Here is a 15396-nt window from a genome sequence, read left to right as displayed (position 1 = left end):
TGTAGAGGGCGGAATATGAGGCGGATCTGGGTGCGCACAACTCCAGGAGGTCTGTGATTTATAAAGAGAACATTGCGTGCAAGTGTGCGTGCGCACGGTTTTATAAATCAGATTATTTTTTGGCGCACGCCATTTTCAGCTTTTGGGCGCACGTCAACTCTTAGTATGAATCCTAAGCACTCTTTTATAAATGAGGCCCCAGGTGAGTTCATCATTTAAGATAACAAAAAATCCAAACCAGGCCTTTCGTAACTCAGTTAGGTTCAACTTCTACTGTTTGTCCGGCTAAATTAGCAAAGTGTTTGCTGCACTTAAGCATGCTGAGTGTCAGGTTCTCACAGCTTTCCCACATCTACCTGTTGATGCCTCATGTCTTATTGCTTAAAAGCTCAATTTTTCCAGTTTGACTGCTTGTAAAAATGTAGTTATGGATTCTTTACCATAGTGTTGTCACGATACCAAAATCTTTGTTTCGGTACCCATACCAATATGAATTTCGATACTTTTCGGTACTTTTCCTAAGGAAAAGTCCTTTTGACTACAAACCTTTAGAACAATAAATAGTGGGGATGTAACGGTACCAAAAAATCATGGTTCGGTAAGTACCTCGGTACAGACGTCATGGTTTGGTTGCTCAAAAGTTTCACCAAGTTGGTGTTGTCTCGTGTTGTCTCCCTTTGCGAGGCAGACTTTCTCGTCTTTTTTCAGGTACACCAGCTGCGAATGTTGATACAGGTGTTGTCATACACACCACTTGTGCAATCTGTGCTCCAATAGGAACAAGAAAGGCGTTTGTGTGCATAAATGAGTAAAATAAATTAACTAAATCAATGAATTGAATCAATTTCAAAGTACCGGTATTTTCCAAATGCAGTATAGTACCGTTTGGAATACTCTAGTACCGCGGTACTATTTTAGTACCGGTATACCGTGCAACACTACTTTACCACGTCGGTAGTGCCTCCCACCACAAAGCAGCTTTTAGGTATTTTTGTATTGTTTTAGCAGATGGTAATAACAAGGGGGCACCTTCACACAATACAGAGGCATCAGTGGAGAGTGATGAATTGTTCTTCCCCCCACTGTGGACAGAACTTAAATGTGCTCTGTGTCTATATGCACCCTAAATGAATGTCCACTCAAAGTTCTTTTTTGTTTTCCACTGACAGGCTCACATTATTGTTGTAGGTGTCTGACAACATTATGGAAACAATCTCTATCTTTGTTAAAGAGCAGGATCCTTTTTTGTTAAATTTCAAAAAGCCCTGGAATCGCTGTCGCTAAACCATCATACTCAGTTTAACTAAAAAGTAATTTTAACATGTATAGAGTCAGTATATTCACTTCTAGCTGGTTGAGTTAGGGATTTATTTCACCCAAACCAGAACTGGTGATTTTTGGCACAGTGGAAAGGCAAACCAAGATTGTTTTGGTGATTTTTATTTTGTTTCTGTTGACTTTAAATAAAGTGTGTTTTACAATGATGAAATGACCATTTATTAAATGGAGTCTGGCAGCTTTTAGTGATTTCAGGGCTGCTTCTGGTTTTAAAAAAAAGGATCTTACACCATAACAAAAAGGTCTATCTCTGTAGGGATCCTTTCCATAATGTTGTCAGGCACTTTGAATAATAATCTGAGCCTGTCAGTGGCAAAAGCGAGCACTCAAAGTGGACGTACATGATGTTGCGCACATGCCTGTTTCGCAGCTGCTGGCTGCAGCATTCTCACTCAGTACTGGACGATTTGCAAACACTTTTGTTCCCATTTGTCACTTAGATATAAAAACATAGGTACAGAGGGTCCAGGTTGAAAAATACCAAAGGTATCCTTTAACTTATTTCCCTGAAGGACACTAATGTCACAGGAGTACACAAATGATGATGAATAACCACAATCTACTTAAAGTAAAACACTTAAAACCAATATATAACAAAGAAAATGCAGTTTGTCTTTCCTATCTTTCTGTCTTTAATTTTTTCATGTGTCTTTTATTCATTCAGGTGGGTGTTCAAACAGCTGTACGACAAGGGTCTGGTTTACCGAGGTGTCAAAGTCATGCCTTTCTCCACTGCCTGCAACACCCCCCTGTCCAACTTTGAGTCCCACCAGAACTACAAGGTTGGCACAAATCACAACCCGACTCACACCTGAAGTGGTCTAATGCAGCACAAGTAACAGCATTTACTGTTGCATGAGAACATTAAATTGACTAAATCTTTTTATTTTTTGTCTCCAGGACGTTCAGGACCCATCAGTGATCGTCAACTTCCCAATAGTCGGGAATGAGGATGTGGCTTTGATCGCCTGGACGACCACACCCTGGACTCTACCAAGCAACCTGGCCCTCTGTGTTAACCCAGAGTTCTTGTACGTCAAGGTCAAAGGTGAGAGACAAAGCTTTAGTTTAACTTTATTTTTTCAGCCGTGAGTAGCTCCTCCATTTCCTTTGTGCATTTTATTTAGTTGGGAAAATGTTTTTTAAGAGTGCATATTGATGTATTTGATATTTATTTTTTATTTATTTTGTCATTTTCCATTTCAAATATTGTTATTGAGCCAAAGATGATGACACATACAGTATATTGTTGTGTCAGTGCTCATTTACACTTATATGAAAGCTTTGTAAACTTTTATTCATGTTTATTAACAGAGAAAGGAACATTTTTTCAAAATCTAACACATTTAAATCAAATAAAAATTGACAAGGATAAAAAGAATGTATATACTAAATAAAAGACATAAACCTAACTCTAAGAATATTAACATAATTTAGATAAGGCAGTCCAGGAACATTGATTTGCTACTTTTATCTCCCCCCCTAGTCTTCTTTATCTTCCTAAACCTCTCCTGTCTCCCTGTCTCCTTCTCTCACTCATTTAGGTCAGTAATTAAAATGAAACGGTGTATACGTTTAGGCTTCAACTCAGCAAGTTCTATGTGCAAGGTGTGATAGGATGGGCTGCCAAAGTCTGCCTTTTAAGCTATCTTACCCTTTTCAAATTTAATGTACTGTTAAGATCATTTTGCCACATTTTGTAGGTAGAGATGGTAGTTTCTTTCCTTGATTTAAGTAGCCAGGGGTTTTTTGCTGCAATGAGGCAATAAGAGAAGAATTGTTGTTGGGCTGTGGTGAGCCCTCTTTGTGCTTCAGATACACCAAGAGTAATTTTAATGAAGGTTCTGGTTCTAGTGGAGCATTCATTTCTGAGATGTTATTGAAGATATCAGATCACAAACATGAAGCCTTGGGCCATAATATAAAGCTATGAAAAAGAGGTGCCTCTGAATAATGATATTTATCACACGTGGGTGATACGTTTGGATATATTCTGTGTACTTTTACCTTGGAGTAATGGAGTTTGCAGTATTCTAAGTTGTAGAAGACAGTATCTGGTGATGTTTGAGCGTTGTGTATGTGTTTGAGACTTTCTTCTCATACCTCATCTGGCCTTTGAATACGTATTTTTTCCAAAGCTGGCTTTAAAACTTTCAGAAGACGGAGAGATTAGGAGAGTGTGGGGATGTTCCTATAACATATTTACCTGACATTTCAATGGAAGTTTACACTTAGAGTAGTCGGCTAGTTTTAAATGTAAGTAAACACTCATAGAACAGGCACAATTTGATCAATAAGGTCAAACATTGTCCAAAAAATATTGCTTATATTATAGGAGCCATTTCAAAATGTTAATTGCATTTTTGCAATAACCAAGTTGGATTTTAAATGCTGATGAAACCTGTGACCCTTTGCACGATGCATTATGAACATTGCACATTATCCTACAGAGTATTAAAGGTACTGACTCATCACCATGTAGTTTCATCCACTGAGTCTGAGTGCATACTTGTGTGTTTGTGCGTGTGAAAGGGAGAAAGAGAGGAAGGGGCGGCATTGTTGATGATCCGAGCCACTTGTTTTTGTAGCATGCTGATTCAAACACCTGTTTTCATCTGGGTATCTTAGTACGTTCAACTGTAACCGTAATTCTGGGCTTGACTAGCGAGGGTAGCAACATGTAATTGTCTAGCAAACATCTCTAGTGGGGTGTTATATAACTTATCCTGGTGACATTTTGATATTTTGTCACTTTTCTAGTGTGTACATACTACATGCTCATAATGTGTTCAGGACTGGTGTGTAATATGAAATTTGGTCAGAGCTTAGGTTCTTGAAAATCAAGATGTGGTCACTAGTACCAACATAAAGAACCCCTGATGTGCTGATTGGGACTGAATGCTTCTCTGCAGGGCTTGCTGGTCTGAACTGTTTTGTCCAAATACAATCTGCGCCCAGTGTTCTCCGTGTGGTCAGGATACTTTCATATTATTGCCAAGAAACACCATTATTTTGTTGCTGTCGTTTGTGTTTTCTTCACGTTATTGTCGGGGGAAAAAAGGAAATATCTGCCCACAAACATGTTTGTGTTGTGGATTACTTGAGTTTCCAGGACTGATAGTTTTGTTGAACGATGCTGCTTAAACGCTGTAGCCTGAGGCCAAAGTTTTCTGACTATAAAATCTTGTTTCCCTTGTGGGTTGAGTGTTCTGGACCACAATATCAGCTGATGGGTGTTTTTATTTGGAAAGAACAAACAAAAACAAATTAACAGAGGAGGAGTGCTGCCTTGGCAAATATGCACCCAGAGGAAGGGATTTCTGAACCATACTGTGTTGGTGGAGTTTTTAGCCTTTGGCTAAGTGTTAGCTGATGAAACAGGACTGTTTTTTTGTTGTATGACAGGAGACTCTCTCTGACTGCAACTTAGTTTTTATCTTCAACTAAGCAGACGCTTCACATCCATGAGCAGTAACTCTATTCTGAGGCATAACTGATGTTCATGAAGGCTCATTAAAAACATTATCTGTCCTCCAAGTGCATGTAGACCCACCCACGTAAAGTGTCCCTGTCAGAGTTAAACAAAAGACAATTAAATATAGTTGTGTATTAATTTTGCTAATGGCCTCGACATTCAGGTTGCACTAAGAAGCGTTTTGAAAATCGATGTGTTTGGAAAGGCACAATCTATGATCCAAATGTAACCTGAAACCTGCTCCCTCTCTCTGAAACTGACAATAGACAACAACCACATTTAATGCTACTGTCTTGTTTTTTTTTTCTGCGTAATTTTATGTTAAGACGGTGCTTTTTGTCAAGTATTTGTGCTTCACTGCTGTCAGACATAGGGTGTATGTACACACAGTTGCCAGTTTATTCAGTACACGTAGCTAAAACTGATGCAGTCTTATGCCCTGAAAAAAATCCTACCTTCATAAAAGTTATAATGTTCATTTGTTAGGTCTGTTCAAGAGAGGTGTTAATCCATCTTCATGGTTATTTTGGAAGTTGTAGTTTGTGGTGCTGGTGAACTGCACTATTATACTGTTGGTGCTTCTAATATTTTATCCACCTCCATTTATTTTAAATCAATTTTTGGAAGGCTGTTGTATTCAGAGCTGCAACCACGGGGGAAGAGGGGGGCACTGCAGGGAGAGTGCTACATGTCCGCGATGAAACGGTTCCGATATCAGTATTAAATGCTGTATAAGCGCAGTGCGGAGTGGCAGGGATTAGCTATTCAGTAGGATAGGCAAGGCAGGGTAGCTTTATTTGTATAGCACATTTCATACACAAGGGCAATTCAAAGTGCTTTACAGAGCAATAAAATATAGAACATAATAAAGGATACAGAAATGACTAAAGAGAAAAAAATATATAATAATTTACAAATCAAAAACACCATTAAAATGTGTAAAAGGTGCAAAGATAAAAAAAAAATATAAATTATTAATAAACATTATTTAAAATGATATAAAATTGAGTTTAAAAATATTTTTGCAGTCATTACAAGGTGGAGTAGGCAGTGTAAAAAAGTAATGTTTTTAGCTTTGACTTAAAAGAGATCACATTCGGGACTTGTCTGACAACATCTGGAAGGCTATTTCAGGTTTGTGCTGCTTCTCCATGTTTTGTTCTAACTCTTGGGACGATCACCAAGCCAGCCATACATGTCCTCGCGGTCCTAGAAGGTTCATATGTCACAAGCACGTCAGATATATTTGGACGCTGAGCCAATACACACACAGGGACTCACGTGCACTAATATGCTCGTGTGGCTGGACCGTCTACCACAGCAAAAAACAGAGAAGCTCAGATTACAGCTCACAGGGAGTGTGACTTCACTGTCTGCTCACGATGCCATTACTCCACCATATCATTGCATAGCATATACGACATTCAGAGCATTGAAATAGCAGCAATAGCATTTTTAGTTTATAGTAGGAAACTGAGAGATATTTGGAAATATCTTTTTTTATTATTTTTCACAGCAGACATTTTGACTTGACATAGTAAAAACAAAACACAGGTGTTAACATTGATTATGACTCTGATATATTCAGGTCTAACTGTAAGCAATGATAGTGAGTCAGCACGCACAACACCAGTACCCCGACACTGAAGCGTCTGAATGGAATTCAACCATCATGAATTTCATTCTTAACACCTGTGCTTCTCCTATAGTGAAAAGTCAAAATGTCCTCTGTGGAAAAAGGTCTTTCACTGTAACATAAACCAACAGTTTTGTTCATGTGTAAGTCATCTACATTTGTGTGCGGTTCAGACGTGAGGAACGTGGATGAACCTGAAATCAGGTCGCTTAAAAAAAGTGTTGTCCTTGTTCAAATATAAAAGAGAGAATACTCCAGAGAGGTGGCTAGTGTTTTTGTGTTACCCTCCTGCTGTAGTTTTTGGTTCCCTGAGAGAGAAACTGGTGGTTTTTTAAAAGGATGACCTAGATTCATACCAGCTTGTCATAGCCTGTTTGATCCTGCAGGGGGCACTGTTGAAGCATAGTCTGCCATCCTCACTGCACTGCTTGTGCTGTGCTGCATGGGAGACCGCCTTGGAATACCAATGAATGTTTTTTTTTTTTTTTTTTTCTATCAGCTCAGTCTCTTTTTATCTCCCGTCCTCCCTCTCTCTCTCTCTCGCTCCATCTTCATCCAAATTTCCCCTCCTTCATTTTCTTATCGCTCTCTTTGCCTCCACATGCACCTGTTTTTGTCCTTCGTTGTTCTTATTTTCTGTCTCTCTCTATGTCTGTCTCTTCCCCTCGCTGCCTTTGTTGCTGTTTGAGTTGAGGGCTGTCAGCAGCGGCAGGTCTGAGCTGTGCAGTCATTTGTCACACCACTGAGGAGAAGAAACATCTTTTATTGATGCTGCCCCCCTTCTCTCTCTTTGTGTGTCTCACTGTCACAGGCAGTTTGGGGGTTTTGCCCTCTTCACAACTGTTGTCCCTGATGTTTTCAACATCCCCTGTCCTAAAATTTCCCATTTGGCCAGTTTTCCAGGAGGGTGCAGTCTCCAAAATGTCAGGCAGTCATCCCACATGAGGTGGCGACGTTTTAATAAGCCCAGTCGGTTGTAGCCACATGATGGGGTTCTTACCTGACCTTGACTTTATAGCTCACTATGTTATTATGACGCAGGAGTTGACATTGAGGTTTCACATATGTGCATGTATGACGGCTATTAGATACCTGGATTTGAACCATGTTTAATGAGTCACTGTTTATCATACATACAATTCAGTTCAGTGAACATAAATCATTCTGCAGGGCTCTTTAGATGGCTGACTTTAAAACAGGAATAAAAAGAAATCATTTTTCATCTCATCGATCAGTATCTTTATTCCCACCTCATTACATTCACTGTGAGGTTTGAAAGCTGCGCTGAAAAATAAAAAGGCAAAATATAAAAACACCTGCTGAGATTTTTCTGTTAATGCTTTGACCTTCTTCAAAACATTTTTGTTTTGTTTGTCTCCAGTTGTCACATGATGAAAACCTTTGCTTTGTTAGACTACATGATGAATGTTGCAGATGGATAACGCTCTCTGTTGTTGTCTTTCTGTTTATTGCCGTAGATGGTGCAACACAGAAGCTCCAGTAAACCTCTTTGTTTCAGTCAATCAATCAGTCAAACCTTTATTTATTTATTTTATCTATTTATTATTTTATCTATTTATTTTTTATAGCACCTTTCAAACTATTCAGTGCTCTTCAAAGTACAAGTAAATGATGAAACACAGGATGTTAAATAGTAAGATAGAAGGATGGGGCGAAAAACGCAATATGTTTGTGTGGCAATATTGTTTAGTGACACAGTGCCAAATATCGATTTTTATTATATATAAATTTATGAATAGACTGAAAACTTTCTTATCAGATAAAACAGATGTTGATAAAGTTTTCCTTTGGGGACGTACAGCTGAAAAAAGGTAATGAATCACAGTATACCTTATCGCAGTACTCAGCATATTGCAACACGTTTAAAACCGCAATAATATTGTATTGTGACTAAAGTATCGTGATAATATCGTATCATGGATCCTCTGGCGAGTCCCACCCTACTAAATAGATGGGTTTTTAGTTTACGTTTAAAAATATCAATATTTTCAGCTCCTCTCTGATCCAGCGGCAGCCCTTCTGTGGATACACCGTGTCTCTATCTTTGTCATATTTACACCTAACCACACTGTCTGCATGAGCAGCGCATGTGTGTCACGAAACCTCTGGGGATTTTTCTACGGTCGCCATGTTAACACGTTAGAGCAGCCACACTACTCGTGTGAGCAGTGCTGCTCACACGTAGCTCGGCTGCTGCTCAGTTGAGTAGTCTCGCCTATTTTTTCTGGATGACGCGTGCAGTTTTTTTTTAGCAAAAATAGGCGGTAAAAATGGTCTCAATATCATATTGACATCATGCCAGCATTCTGTACAGTTTCCATGTCTTCATCTGTTACAGACATTTAAAAAATCTAAATATTAATTTGCAGCTCAACACCTGTTTCTGTTTCAAAAATAAACACAGAGGCTTTTATTCTGAAATATTTGCAGGACTGTGTTGTTGACAATGCAGTGGCTTACATGGCTCCATATATTATTGGAGTATTTGCTTTTTACTGTACCCGCAGCAGCTCAGCAAGGTAGCCATCACGCAATACGTTTTGTTTTTTAGCCTACTTTCCCCTTTTTTTATGCTTTTTGCACTATATATCACAAGCCAGTTAAAAACAAACAAATGTTCAAGAAGCAAATAAAAATGAAACGCATTACATAAAAATGACAAACAAACATAAATGTAATAAATAAATAGAATAATATTCAATTTTAACATTAAAAATAAACTTCAAATTAAAGGTTAGTTCAGTCAGGTTTTATTAATTTCTACAATTTTGCTCATCTTAACAGTTCTTTTGCAGATTTTAAATTCACACATCTCAATCAAAGATGTGCAGTACAAACAGAATTTGTTGAGAAAAGCACTAAAAGTGTGATTTTATTTAATTTGTCCTCATGCCGTGTCGGTGCTCTTTGATTTATCTTCATCTATTGTTCTTACTGTTTGTGTCCTACAATGAGACGTGCTCTTGTTTAAAGTGTGCCTCCATGTTACAGCAGCACAGATCTTAATATAAGGAGTCTTGGGTTAATGAGAAGTACACATGGATACATTACATACACACACACACAGACGTGTGAGCGGCAAGCAAGTGTAAAATCGTAACGAATTCATTCATGTGTGTTTGTCTGTTCGTCTGTCAGATAACACCACAGGGAAGGTCTACATCATGATGGAGGCCAGGCTGGGAGCTCTGTTCAAGTCGGAGAGCGAGTACACTCTCCTGGACAAGTAAGTACGCAAGACACTTGAGCCACAAAAAAACAAAAATAAGAGTAAGTGACTAATATCTGAAAGACACAGTGATATGAAAAATACACTTTTCAAGTTCTAATCTTTTGACTCTGTGGTAACTGTTCATTTTTCTCTCGTTAGATTCTGAATATTTGTCAAAAATAAGAGTGTTTTAAAACCAAGTCCCTCTTTTTGATGATTCACCATGAACTCGGGGGCGGTTACATAGATGCATCCAATCATCAAACCCCCGCCCATCATATTAAACTACACTTGACCGTTAGCTAGTGGGAAGCAAGCAGAGAGAAATCAGAGCAGGTGGTGTGTGTTTGGGTCAGTTAGCAAAAACTAAATGTGCTTGAGGTCTAATTTATTCATTTAACCCCGTGATCCCCAGTCTATGTGCCAAAATACAACAGTCCTTTGCTGATTCAGTGGGGAAATAAGTTCCCAGAATGGCACAATAAATATTGAACAGCACAGTCCAGTCCTATTTAATTATTGTCAAATAAAGACAGCTGCTCAGGCAGTGCTGGTTGTGTTTTTAAATCTAATCTGACTCTCTACACTGAAATGAGAGCTCTGATTTTCCAAGAAATAGAACGCTCTATTTCTGTATGGTCAAGTTTCACTTGCACTGCGCTTGGTGCTCTGCCAAAAACTACATTTTACAAGATTACATTGAACACATCATGAGAGTGCTAAAATCTACCTCCACCTAGTACTAATTTTTTACTGAATAAAGCTTGAACGCATCATAATGCAACTCAGTACAATGTCCGTGAGATGTTAGTTGTGGCCGCCGGCTGCTATCAGCTAATGCTAACTAGCTCTCATCCTGCTGATGTCAACGTGAATTCATTGTTCATATGTCTCCTGAGTTATGACTTGTCTTTTAGAGTTGAAGAAACAAGGATAAATTTGGGGCGTCAGTGGCTTAGTGGTAGAGCAGGCGCCCCATGTACAAGGCTGTTGCCGCAGACGCCCAGGTTCGAGATATGTTTTTGGGCATTTTTGCCTTTAATGGATAGGACAGCCAAGCGTGAAAGGGGAGAGAGAGAGGGGATGACATGCAGCAAAGGGCCACAGGCTGGAGTCGAACCTGGGCCGCTGCGGCAACAGCCTTGTACATGGGGCGCCTGCTCTATCACTAAGCCACCGACGCCCCCCAAAAACATATCTTAAAAAAAAAAAAAAGATAAATTTACTGACAGGGGAATTAGCACATGTGCATATTACCAGCTGTGTGTTGTTCTCAACGTAGCATTATCAGGTAAAACAATAGAGTGCATCTTCTGTCGCAATAATAGTGAGGTTACTGCATCCCGGGGAAGATCTCTGTTCGTCCCAAACATGTTTTTTATTGTCACCGGGACACCGGCGGCTACAAAGCCCTCTCGTCACACAACAGTGAGATCCCTGAGCCCATTTGTCAAACAGTCATTGTATTCTTCTTGCACCTGCTCATTAATTTAGGTTTGTGGCTGTGAGTCTTGACCCCTGCTTTTCAGCCTGTGCAAAATGTGTTACAACAGAAAAACATTGGCCACTGCCATCGGTGAAGTTCATCTCATTTGACGATAGACAGTCAACAAGGCAGATATCAGCCTATAAATCAGTGCTTCCCTTAAATGTACAAACAGTCCAGTTTGTGACAGAGTGCGCTCTGATGCTCTTAGTATTTAGAAATGCAGCCAATGTGTTTGAGAGAGAGAGGTTGACAGAGACAGAGACGACCCATAAACAGAAACATAATATGTAGCAGTGAATGCTGATATTGTGGCGGGCTGCCACATAAAAAATAATGTTTGGGAAACCCTGCATCAGGTGTTTGCATCAGCTTTTACTCCCACACTACCCCTTATAAATAAGTTAAAATAAAAGTTGAGGTTGCAGTAAATGTAGGTGATAAAGGTGACAGTTCCAAACATTCAACATAATGATGATGGATGATGGTTATTATGATGGGGTGGTGAATATAACCTTAATATTCTGCACTTGCAACACTGAAACTTGGTAAGTTGAGAGAACTCAAACCTACAGTAGCTATGGTCCTTCATCAAACTTTAAACTTGTATTTATTTAACTGTGAAAGGTTTTCTCCTGAGTTATAACTTGTCTCTCAGAGTTAAAGAAACAAGGATAAAGTTACTGACAGGAGAATTAGCAGATGTGCATTTTACCAGCTGTGTGTTGTTCAGTCAGCACCAAGAAAAAAAAACTAATTCCCAATTTTCCAGTTCAGTGGATGATGCAGGAGCAAAGGGGACGAGCAGAGCATGTTTAAAGATTACAGAATATACTGAAACCTGATGGAGCACATTTCCAGGCAGGATTTCTCCTCACTATATTGGACAAATTAACTGCCAATAAAAAAGACATGTTGAAAAACGTCTTAACTGGCAGGAGCCTCGTCTTCCACGGGGACAAAGTCTCCATACACAGAGGCAGAAACGTCTTTATTAGCACAATAATTACAAAAACAGAGTAGCATGAGTGACTCAGCTGCCAACAATAACTTAAACCTTAAATTGAGATGTCAGGAGATCCTGTGGCAGTTTTTGTCCTGACCAAATAAAAGTGATGGGAATAGTCAAAAAGCAATAATATCATATATCATGTTTTATATTCTGTGGTGCATTTAAGATGCTCTGGTCAGCCTTTGGTGGATGGTGTAGGTTTGGTTTCCAAAGTGTGGGGTTTCTCCAGCAGAAAACAGCAAAAATAAACCCTGACATTATTTAAATCCTGCATTTTACACATCTAAATTCCCACCAGGCCAAAACATTTTGGAAGTTGCAATTTATTTTGGTCTGTATTAACAATTTTCCAATTATGTCCATTTTTTTCAACAATTATGCACCAACAAAGCCCATTAAAGGGAGTAAATAACAATAAGGCATTAAATTAAAAGGCAAAAACAAATTATATGAACATGGTTATGATACTGGTTATCATTCTTTCCAATTAAAGAAAAAAAAGTAGTCTAAAATAATTTTGTAATGCCATATTATTTGCTGAAATAACACAAACCCTCCTCGAGGTCACATCTGGTTTTTATTTTAAGGGACTGAAAGTTGCATCGATTAATCGATAATTAGTTAATTGATTATTTGATGATAAAAAAAAATTATAAACAGCAAGTATTTTTATAATCAATTAATTGTATCAGTAATTTTTCAAGCAAAAATGCCCCAAAATATTATATTTCTCAAATGTGAAGATTTGCTGCTTTCCTTGGTCTTACATTATAGTAAATTTAATATTTTTAGATTTGGAAATGTTTGGACAAAACAAGACATTTGATGAAGTCACATATGATATGCGCTATGACAGTGGTTCTCAAATGGTGTGCCCCGAAGCAAATCTAGATGTACAGTGGGATATTGTGATTACCACACATAATTATTGCAATATTCAACTGGGCCTACACAAAAAGTTATGAATGGATTTTTAATTGACTGTATCAGTGTGTTGTGTAGACCCATTTCCTAATAAAGAGGCAAACTCTATTTAACAAATGTAATTTATTTAATTTAAAAAGCCTTCACCGGGAACCTATTTGTCACCGTTCTTGTGTGGGAATTGTAAGTGTGAGACACATCACATTATCTTGCATTATTTTCCATTGAAATGGATGTGTTATTGGTGCTTTGATGTAATTTTAAAAAGTTTAAAATTAATTCTTCAATCATTTAGTTAAATATTTCATGAGTAATAGTTGGTTGTCAATCGTTATTTGATATTAGAAAAAATAAACATACATTTAAGTTGTGATAAGAGTGATAACACATTATAGAGGCTGTTGTGCACAGATATAAATACAGGTGTGCCTTGAGATTTGGGCTTGTCCTTTGGTGTCCCTTGGGCACAAAACCTTTTAAAAACCACTGCGCTGTGATATTGTAACAAGCTTTTCTCACTGTTTTCTAACATTTTTAAACCGACCAATTAATCAAGAAAAAAATCAACAGATTAATCTGCAACATCCATAGCTATTAGTTGTAGCCCTAATAGAGATGTCAGACTTTATAATGGATAGATATTGTATGTGCATCTTTACAAAGGAGAACTCTAGCATCCTTTTAGGAGAGTCGTGTCAATAGCTGGACAGTCAGAGGGCACTGTTTAGAGAAACTGAGTAAATTAAATAAGAGTGAATTACAGATATTGAAATGTGTGTTTTCTGTTTTTAGATTTCCTGGCAAGACGCTGAACGGGAAAAAATACAAGCCTCTTTTCCCGTACTTTGCCAAGGTTAGTGGTTTGTGTCGTTGTTCCTTTGTGTTCTACAGGTTTATGTGTTGTTTGTCACAAAATAAAGACAGACCTATGTCTCACTTTAATTACCTGTCCGACCACAAATTGGCATCTCAGTTCACGTTCTCTAAATCTCGTTCGCTAGTCTTTTAATCTCTCTCTATCTATCACTATCTGTGGCTCTGTTTCTTTTGCTTCCTCATCACTCGCCCTTCTTCATCTAATTGTGTTCATCCTTGTTTCACTTCAGAGTGGGGAGACAGGAGCATTCCAGGTGGTGATGGATAACTACGTCAAGGAGGAGGAGGGCACAGGCGTGGTCCACCAGGCACCGTACTTTGGAGCTGTGAGTGTGGTCTTTCACTGCTTTCCTGCTTTGTGCTTTGTTTTTAATCAAGAGATTTATCTTTGGGTTCATAAAATGTCAGAAAAATAGAAATAAAATTGCCCATCGCAACTGTCCTTCTGACCAAAGAAACCCAAAGAGATTCAAGGGAGAATTATTTGAAACAGAGAGCAGGATTTTTTTTTAGCAATTTGACTTTATAAATTACTGTTATGTTAATGCTGCATTAACAGAGGGTTGACTACACAGTTAACAACAAGCTTTCAAAGCGCACAGTGATAAAATCACAACAATCACCAGCAGCATCCAGTGTCCAACTGATCTGCTCCCACAAATCGGCTTTTCTGTCGTTGTTGTGATAGTTTCTGACTGACATGTCATACAGTAGGTAAAGGAGCAGCAGTGACGTCACCAGCGCCTTTCTGAAAAGTTCACACATTTTCAGCTAAAATGCTCAGGACGGCCGCATATAAAAGATGAAAAGCAGTCTGAAAAAAGATGCTGGATGAGGCGCCTTTTCTCTATGTGTCAGCATGTGGTCGCATCATTGGGAACAATTGAATAAAGGCACAAGCGCTATGCTATGAGGACACAGGCCCTTAGTGGTAATTAACAGGTTATTTGACTAATGGTTTCAGCACCACCACTATGAAATGCCATTAAAATAATGATAAATAAGTAAATAAATATGCCTATAAAATAAAAAAAATATCACTCTGAATTAAATCTGTAAGATAACCACACCCCATTCATTGAGTATAACAAATGGAAATTAAAAGACTGGACCGCAGTAAAACAGGTAACATTACCAGCCTTATAAACATGATAGAAGGCTGATGAGGTCATTACTAGTCACCTTTTCCCTGCCGTTTGATGTTTTGATATAGTTTGATATTGCCAGCTGACCCTTATAAACATGGTTGCAAACCGCAGTCGGCAATTGTGAATGCAGCTCTGTGCAGTTTGGTAAAATTGGACAGATATTCCAAGATACGATATCCCGGCATTACTAACTCGAAAGCAAACGGTTAAAATGCAAATGAAGTAGACAACAACAAGCTACTACATAACTTGATGTGTGGCAGGCTGTG

The 15396-nt window shown here is 38.5% G+C and overlaps 1 protein-coding gene across 1 annotated transcript in view; it reads left to right on the top strand.

Annotated features, from left to right (window-relative positions):
- The window catches only part of iars1 (isoleucyl-tRNA synthetase 1), an 85705-nt gene that overhangs the window by 5207 nt on the left and 65102 nt on the right, over positions 1-15396 (top strand). Inside the window, exons 6-10 of the mRNA XM_050037637.1 lie at positions 2003-2120; positions 2239-2386; positions 9609-9696; positions 13896-13956; positions 14210-14305. Coding sequence (XP_049893594.1) covers positions 2003-2120; positions 2239-2386; positions 9609-9696; positions 13896-13956; positions 14210-14305 — 511 coding nt within the window. The remainder of the gene's footprint in view (positions 1-2002; positions 2121-2238; positions 2387-9608; positions 9697-13895; positions 13957-14209; positions 14306-15396) is intronic.

This window comes from Epinephelus moara, chromosome 24, assembly GCF_006386435.1.
Source record: "Epinephelus moara isolate mb chromosome 24, YSFRI_EMoa_1.0, whole genome shotgun sequence".
Lineage (NCBI taxonomy): Eukaryota > Metazoa > Chordata > Actinopteri > Perciformes > Serranidae > Epinephelus > Epinephelus moara.
Note: the sequence above shows the minus strand (reverse complement) of the source record. Positions and strands in the feature narration are given on the sequence as shown.